The following is a 9,315-nucleotide window of genomic DNA, read 5'->3' on the forward strand; positions in this document are numbered from 1 at the left end:
TCTGCTAGCTTTTGAATGTGTTTGCTCTTGCTTCTCTAGTTCTTTTAATTGTGATGTTAGGATGTCAATTTTAGATCTTTCCTACTTTCTCTTGTATCCATTTAGTGCTATAAATTTCTCTCTACAAACTACTTTAAACGTGTCTCAGAGATTCTGGTATATTGTGTCTTTGTTCTCATTGGTTTCAAAGAACATCTTTATTTCTGCCTTCCTTTCCTTATGTACCCTGTAGTCACTCAGGAGCAGGTTGTTCAGTTTCCATGTAGTTGAGCAGTTTTGACTGAATTTCTTAGTCCTGAGTTCTAGTTTGATTACACTGTGGTCTGAGAGACAGTTTGTTATAATTTCTGTGCTTTTACATTTGCTAAGGAGTGCTTTACTTCCCACTATGTGGTCAGTTTTGGAATAAGTGTGATGTGGTGCTGAGAAGAATGTATATTCTGTTGATTTCGGGTGGAGAGTTCTGTAGATGTCTATTAGGTCCGCTTGATGCAGAGTTGAGTTCAATTCCTGGATATCCTTGTTAACTTTCTGTCTCGTTGATCTGTCTCGTGTTGACAGTGTGGTATTAAAGTCTCCCATTATTATTGTGTGGGAGGCTAAGTCTCTTTGTAGGTCTCTAAGGACTTGCTTTAGGAATCTGGGTGCTCCTGTATTGGGTGCATATATATTTAGGATAGTTAGCTCTTGTTGTTGAATTGATCCCTTTACCATTATGTAATGGCCTTCTTTGTCTCTTTTGATCTTTGATGGTTTAAAGTCTGTTTTATCAGAGACTAGGATTACAACTCCTACCGTTTTGATTGACAGCAGGACTTACCTCACAGATTTAAGACTAAAATGAGAAAATGAATAGAAATTCTTAGGATAGAATTAGTAATTGTAATATATAATAACTGCAAGGGTTAATTATTTCAGAGGCATAGCACCTGGTATTTTCACCTGACCATTATTTGATGACATAGCTGTTTTGATAGTAGGGCCATTTTGACTCAGGAATGTTTTGATACAGCTATTGTCAAGCAATTATTATACTTTTAGCTTTGTAAAAAATTGCCAAGCATTGTTGAAACAGATAATTTCATTGTTTTATCTCTGAATTTCTTCCAACTGATTGTTCCACTTCTGCAGGTGATAGATGGAGAGAAGTTGAGGGATCGGATTAGTACTTTAGTGAGGGTGAGATAAGGACCAAGGGTGTAGTAAGGGTTAGAGATAGATTAGGGAGAGGGAGAGTGAAAGGTCAGAAATGCAGGAGGATCAGGAAACCAGCATATTCATGACTCGATTTGTTCTAATCTGTAATCATGTCCAAGTATTCTGCTTCTACTAGAGAGCAACCAAGCGACTGAGATAGCATGAGCTTATATTACAGAGGATTTGCATTCTCTCAGTCACTAGTGGTCTGACTTTCGCTATATTACCCTTCTTTACTTTGGATTTCTTATCTGTAAAATAGGGATGACTCTACCTACCACATTGTTTCGTTTTGAGAATCAAATGAGAAAATCTATGCAAAGTGCTTGGGCTAGCTGCTTCCTTGCTGCCTAAAATTAGAAGCCCCACATTCTTTTGACCTAAGAGGTCCTTTAAAAAGGTGAATATATCCCTTAATGATGTATTTTCTATAGCTGTTACCTATGACTTTTTTTTTTCAGAGAAATTTAGAAAGGATAGTAATTCTTCCATAGATGACTTTGTATTTTGTAGCCATAGAGGATGTAGTTAATATATAAACTTTTAATTTAATATCAAAGGATTATTTTACTATACATTTGGGCACTGATGAAGCTATATGACATGGAGAGTTTTGTTTAAATAATATTTTATACCTGTGCCATTGTTGTGTCACACCTAGACATCCTTTGTTTTACTTCTTTGGAAACTTGTCCTTGTTTGTTACTTAACTCATTTTAAGTTTCCTGTCCATTTTTTTTTCTCTTAACATTTTTTTAAAGACTATTTTTCTGTAGGGCAGATTTAGGTTCACAGCAATATTGAGAGGAATATATAGAGAGTTTTCATATATCATTTGTCCTCATGCATGTATAGCCTCTCCCATTATCAACATCCCATGCCAGAGTGGTACACATTTTTACAGTTGATAAACTTGCATTAATTGACATATCATTATATCCTAAAGTTCATACTTTACATCAGGGTTCACATTTGATGCTATACATTCTCTGGGTTTGTACAAATGGGTAATGACCTGTACCCACCATTATTGTATCATGCAGAATAGTTCATTGCCCTAAAAATCCTCTGTGCTCTGCCTATTTGTGACCTTCCTTTCCCACTAACCCCAGACAACCACTGATTTTCTTTTTTACTGTCTCTGTAATTCTGCCTTTTCTAGAATGTAATATAGTTGGACTCGTGCAATATGTAGCCTTTTCACATGGGCTTCTTTCACTTAGTAATATGAATTTCAGTTTCCTTTGTGTCTTTTCATGGCTTGAGAGTTCATCTTTTTATAGTGGTAAATAATATTCCCTTGTCTGGATGTACCACAGATTTTTAATCTATTCACCTATTGAAGAACATCTTGGTTGCTTCCAGATTTTGGCAATAATGAACAAAGCTGCTGTAAACTTTAATATGCATGTTTCTGTGTGGACATACGCTTTTAGTTCCTTTGGGTAAATATCCAAGAGTGTGATTGTGAGATGGTGGGATAAGAGTATGTGTAGTTTTTAAGAAACCACCAAACTCACTTCCAATGTTGTTGTGTCATTTTTTGCATCCCCCACCTACAGTGAATGAGAGTTTCTATTGCTGTGCAATCTCACCAATATTTGGTGGTATCAGTATTCTGGATTTTGGTCATTCTAATTGGTACATAGTGGTAACTCATCATTTTAATTTGCGTTTCTCTGATGGTATATAATGTGGATCATCTTTTTATATGCTTGTTTGCCATCTGTATATTTTCTTTGGTGAGGTATCTATTAAGATCTTTGGTCCATTTTTTAAATTGGGTTGTTTGTTTTCTTGTTATTGAATTTTAAGTGTTCTTTATATATTTTTATAATAATCCTTTATCGATATGTCTTTTGCAAATGCTTTTTCCCAGTCTGTGGCTTATCTTCTCACGGTGTTCACAACGTCTTTTGCAAAGTTGAAATTCTAATTTTAAGGAAGTCCAGCTTATCAATTCTTTCATTTATCATGTCTCTGACATTGTGTCTAAAAAGCCATCACCAAACCCAAAGTCATATAGACATTTTTCCTGTGTTTCCTTTGAGGAGTTTTATAGTTTTGCATTTTACATTTGGGTCTGTGATTCATTTTGAGTTAACTTTTGTGAAGAGTGTAAAATCTATGTCTAGATTTATTTATTTAAATGTGAATTCTTCCTTGTTTCGGCTCCATTTGTGACAAAGGCATTTTCTTCTTTGTATTGCTTTTGCTCTTTTGCCAAAGATAAATGGACTGTATTAATGTGAGTGGGTTTCTGGGATCTCTATTCTGTTCCATTAATCTATTTTTCTTTTCTTTTGCTAGTACCATACATTCTTAATGACTATAACTTCGTAATAAGTCCGGACTCTTCCCCTACCTCTAACTTGATTACTTGAAGGACCTTATAAATCCTTTAAATAAACTTTTAGGTGTTTTAGCATTCTAGTCCTCTCTCACTTTCATTTTTTTGTGAGTAACTTAGAACTCTAAGCCCTCTATATCTCATACTATGGGTTGTAGGAAATTATGAAGTTTCCTAGATTCCAGGCTATGTCTTCTTTTGAACCATTGTACTGCAATTATTGTGAACTGTAATGGTTTACTACTAAGCAATATCAGATCACTTATCTCATTAAGCCTTTCGCTTCTGTCACCATAATTTTACAGAGAAGTAAATTAAAGCCCCTGAAAGGCAAATAATATGGCCAAGATCACAAATTTTCCAGCGAGTTACCTGTTGTGCTTTTCAATACATTAAAATGTGGTGTTAATTCACACCTTATTTTGCCTACAAGCAAAGCTTGAGCAAGGGGGAAGGCGTGATGGGCCCATGCACATCTCACTTTTCCTTCCTTACCCAGCCTCTTCAAGATAATTTTTGTTACCCTAGCTTTGCCAAAATGAGTTCATTTTCACATCTCTAGTAATTTCCTAACACTGCTCTTATTTCTGTGAGCTCTGAGTCAGTTGAGCACTTTGTTTATTGTGATTATTGTTTTCCTGAATTTTGTTCCATGAAGTGATTCCCAACGCTTTTTCTGTTGGATTAAGAATATTATGATTTAAATCTGTGGATTGTGAAAAATTTCCATTAGTTGAAAGTCTTTCAGTGGCCTATAAGTTACCTTATGGGGTAGGGAAGTATGCAAGATACATATTAATAGCAGATTTGGAACTATGGAAGAGGTGAAAGATGTGGAATACCTAAAATATCAGGGAGGTGCTCAAGTAAATAAATAAATACCCATATCATTAGATGCATATTTATGTAAGAGTGTGTGTGTGTGTGTGTGTATGTGTGTGTGTGTGTCTGTGTGTGTTGGGGGAGGATATGTGTGTGTGTGTATTGGGGGAGGATGTGTGTGTGTGTGTTAGGGGGAGGATGTGTGTGTGTTGGGGGAGGATGTGTGTGTGTGTTGGGAGGATTGTGTGTGTGTGTGATAGGGGAGGGTGTGTGTGTTGGGGGAAGGTGTGTGTGGGGGGGAGGGTGTGTGTGTGTGTGTTGGGGGAGGGTGTGTGTGTGTGTTAGAGGAGGATGTGTGTGTGTTAGGGGGAGGGTGTGTGTGTGTGTGTTAGGGGGAGGATGTGTGTGTGTTGGGGGAGGATGTGTGTGTGTGTTGGGAGGATTGTGTGTGTGTGTGATAGGGGAGGGTGTGTGTGTTGGGGGAAGGTGTGTGTGGGGGGGAGGGTGTGTGTGTGTGTGTTGGGGGAGGGTGTGTGTGTGTGTTAGAGGAGGATGTGTGTGTGTGTTAGGGGGAGGGTGTGTGTGTGTGTGTTAGGGGGAGGATGTGTGTGTGTGTGTTGGGGGAGGATGTGTGTGTGTGTGTGTGTGTTAGGGGAGGATGTGTGTGTGTGTGATGGGGGAGGGTGTGTGTGTGTGTGTGTGTTAGAGGGAGGATGTGTGTATGTGTGTGTTAGGGGGAGGATGTGTGTGTGTGTGTGAGTGTGAGTGTTAGAGGGAGGATTTTTGTGTGTGTGTAAGGGGGAGGATGTGTTTGTGTGTGTGTGTGTGTGTGTTTCTCTTATCCCTGACTTACTAGGGTTGTTTCATTACAGCCTTTGAACATTTGGTAAACTATTTATAGTTAAGTTTTTTGTGTCTTTAAAACTTCACCTTTCCATGTAATATTTCATTGGCCATATAACTGTCAAAGTTTGACCCTGTATTTACTGAGGGGGAGGAAGAACTGAGTCCTTGACATGGAGCATATATGAAAATCTCACTAACTTGCCCCTGGTGTGATTCTGTAGGCGTGCATGTGGCTGCCCATCTGGTGAATGCCCTCAACTTCTCAGTGAATTACAGTGAAGATTTTGTTGAACTGAATGCAGCAAGATACCGAAATGAGGTGGGTGGTCTCTGTCTTCCCATTTTCCTTTCACTTGTCATGAGATGACTAATGAGGGTCTGTGATTTTTCCCTGAATATTTGTACCTTACTGCTCCTTTTGAGTGCTTTTAAAATGCAGTTGTCAAATTGAGTTTTATTCCTTTTCAATAGAAAATATAAGTAATTACTATTTCATAGTCTCTCCTGCTGAAAGTGGGAGTTGGTAGAATGTCTACTTTTTTATTCTGCAATGTTCACATGGTTGCCACTCAGGTCTGCCTCTGACTCCCAGCAGCTTCTGTCTAATTCCTATCATTCAGTTGAGAGTGTCGACAGTGCCATTACAGGATAAAAATACTTTATAACTCACATACTAGGTTTTGGGGAAAAGGAAAGAAAAGTAGATTGATTATTTGTGAATCCTGGATAAATCAATTTATTTTACTTAAAAAAATGTTAGTGAGTTTTCATGATTCATTCATTTAAAAACATTCCTCGAATTAGGTGATGTTAAATTCAATTATGTAGCAGGCAATATCTGACATAGTGCTTTTCTCCATGTGAAGCCATCCATGAAATGAAGTTATATGTGCAAGGTGCAGACCAGAGCTTGATGAACAGCACATGCTCAGCCAGTTAGGTCTCTGTTGGTTGATGCTCTCATACAATCCTCAGGCTGCCTTTGCTTCACAATGCCAGACTACATCAAAAACAAACCATTCTGTGCCATTTAATCAGCATCCCCCCATCCTAATTTTCCTGTTCTGCAGACTAAGTTTAGTAGTGACTTATTAAAATTTTTTCCCATCTTCCCCACTCCTTTTTCTCCTCCACATATCACCAGAGTTTTCTAGATTTAATACTGTTGTGATCACGTGCTTGACCTCCCCCTCAAAACAAAACTAATGAAAAAGTAACAACAAATACAGAAACAAATCACAAAACCAAAATAGCCAGCAACCTTTGATATAGCTCTTGTCTCTACTGGTATTTAAAAAAAATATCAACATGATCTAATTGGTCTTGGTTGGGAGGCAGGCACTGATAATTTGTAAAAGTTTCACAGGCTTGTAGAGTGCATCCAGCACTGAGAGCCACTGAAAAATTCCAGCTCCTTAGCAGGCCAGTGACGGCTCTTCACATGTAATTATTTCAGACCCAGCCTCCACTTCTCCCTGTCTCACTCCCATCTGCTTCCCTTTCTCCTGCTGCCCTCTGCTCAAATCACTAGCTACTTGTTTTCTGCCCCTGTTACAACATTTTCTTTGTTTCTTTTTCTTCTTTTCTTCTCTTTTCAGAATTCATGTCTTTAATAACTTTAATGGTTTTCTAATTTTAATGGAATAAACTTTTGCTTAAGTTCTAATATTTTTAGTGATTTCAAGGTTTTCGGTTTTTAAATTTATTTTCTTTGAAAAGTTATACATGCTCAATATAAAATATTTTAAAACTCTCAAGTAAATGAAGTTAAAAGTGAAAGCTTCTCCTCCAAAACAAGCCACAGTGTATTACATTTTTTTCTGATATTTTGAGTGGCATTTTATGGTATATATTCCTTGGCAATTTACTTGTTTCCACAAATATACTTTTATAGCTTATTGTATCAAAATATCTTGATCTATCTCATTCTCTCCATATGACTATGCCATAATTTATTTTTAGTCTTTTTCTTATTCAGACATTTAGGTTGATTCTAAGTTTTTGTTATGAACCACACTCCAATAAATGTATTTCTTTGTCCACTTCTATACAGATCCGTAGTTGGAGAATTTTGATTTAAAAGGTTGCACATTTTTAGTTTTGATGGACACTGCCAAATTCCTTTTTAAAAAGTCTTCTGCTTTTTTCACACTTCTAACTAATATTAGAATGCCTATTTCTACAACTCATCTCTGTTGTTTTTTTCCAATCTGATGGATGAAAATGGCAACTCATTGTTTTAAGTTAGTATTTCCCCTGCGTTTATTTCTTCTTGTATTCCTTCTTTCATGTCTCTCTTTTTTTTTCCCTCTTTTTAATAAATATGTATTTAGCATCTAATAGGTACAAGGCAATGCATTAGATGTAGATGAAAATAAGTGTATAAATATATACACACATATATTTAAATGAATACATAAATATATATGGCGTATCTATTATATATAGATTATATATTATATATTGCTGTATTGATAATTGATTATATTATATATATGTGTGTATATATATAATCAACACATATGTTATTTTGTGAACCGCTTTTGAAAAAGATGGTTTTGTACCATATGCCCTATTGTTCTTGTTTTATGCTTGTACTCTGCATGGAAGGACTCACCCTCCAGCTTGTGACTGCTGCCCTTTCTTGATAGCCCAGCTAAATCTGCCTCAACTTGCCACTGTGAAAACATCTCTCACTCTCATGCTTCCTTTTCTTTCTCTAGTAATATTAATTGTTCCATCTTCTGGGTTTCCGTAGGTATTTATTCACATTTCTATTCTTACGACTTTGTTCGGCCCATATTATATTTTTATGGGTTGTTTATACATTCAATTTTCTTAGATCACCCTATAGCCATGTTTGTAATAGTTGGAATAGAAGTCAATTGAATTAAGCCAGGTGAGGATCTATTCCTAGGCAAGTGGTCCTTATTCAAAGACCCCCAAATGACACTATGTAAATTGTTTCCTTCTTAGTACATAGTCTGGCCTGACCCCTGATTCAATGGAGGCACAAAGAAAGGAATTCAAAAGCTTGTGAAATATTAAGCACCATGGTGATAAAAAATAAATTCACAAATCTAGTAGGGATTGGTTTTCCAGAAGGTAGAAGGGTATTGACTATAACCCATTAGAGCATAAGAGATATAGTTTAAAGGAAATCATACAATATTATAACAATATTAATGTTTCATATTTCCAAGTAGCAGAAACTGATCTTTGTTTATCCTCACCACTTTTCACTATTTTTGAAACATAGAAAATTAGTCTTCTTTGTCTTGAGCTTACAACGTGCAAATCCCCTACATATTTTATCGGTTTTAATTCTGTCTTCACATCTTGTGATGCAATTTCATGGTTTTGGTGAACAGAGTATATAATAATACTTTAACATTATGGCTAAGATATTGAGCTCAAAATGGTTAAAGGTAGGCTTAAAACCAGTGTCACTAGCTTGTAGGTAACCATTAATAATAATTTCTAAGCCTTTTGAGTCATCCAGTATTTTGCCTCAGATGGATAGATTTCTGTGAATTGGGTTTTTGCTTGTTGTAATCTCCTCTAGCATTGTGAAAATGTTATGAAACTTAATCGAGTCTTTGTCACTTCCATTGGATAAACAGTATTTTACATGACAAATATATGGCTTGTAGATACTGCATACTCTTTATAGAATTATATGTCATCAGTGCTTTAGTTTTTAATCACTTATTTTTTTTTTTTCTTTTTCTCAGGATCCTAGAAAACTTCTCTTCACAACTGGTAAGTTGTTATTCTTAGCCTTTTCTTTAGATTCAGGAACATCTTTAAAAGTAGACATTATCGGGCTGGGCACGTTGGCTCATGCCTGTAATCCCAGCACTTTGGGAGGCCAAGGCAGGCGGATCACCTGAGGTCAGGAGCCCTAAATCAGCCTGATCAACATGATGAAACCCCATCTCTATTAAAAATACAAAAAATTAGCCGGGTGTGGTGGGTGGCGGGTGCCTGTAATCCCAGCTACTTAGGAGGCTGAGGCAGGAGAATCACTTGAACCCAGGAGGCAGAAATTGCAGTTAGCTGAGATCGCGCCACTGCACTCCAGCCTGGGCATGACAGAG

General features: G+C 36.8%; 1 protein-coding gene across 4 annotated transcripts in view; it reads left to right on the top strand.

The window, feature by feature from the left end:
- Nucleotides 1-9,315, top strand: part of NOX4 (NADPH oxidase 4) — a 163,209-nt gene that overhangs the window by 46,447 nt on the left and 107,447 nt on the right. For all 4 annotated transcript variants that reach the window (XM_011938471.1, XM_011938468.1, XM_011938469.1 and 1 more), the window contains 2 exons: nt 5,437-5,534; nt 8,950-8,977. In XM_011938471.1, coding sequence (XP_011793861.1) covers nt 5,437-5,534; nt 8,950-8,977 — 126 coding nt within the window. The remainder of the gene's footprint in view (nt 1-5,436; nt 5,535-8,949; nt 8,978-9,315) is intronic.

The sequence above is a fragment of the Colobus angolensis genome, unplaced genomic scaffold, assembly GCF_000951035.1.
Source record: "Colobus angolensis palliatus isolate OR3802 unplaced genomic scaffold, Cang.pa_1.0 Scaffold174, whole genome shotgun sequence".
NCBI classification, from domain to species: domain Eukaryota; kingdom Metazoa; phylum Chordata; class Mammalia; order Primates; family Cercopithecidae; genus Colobus; species Colobus angolensis.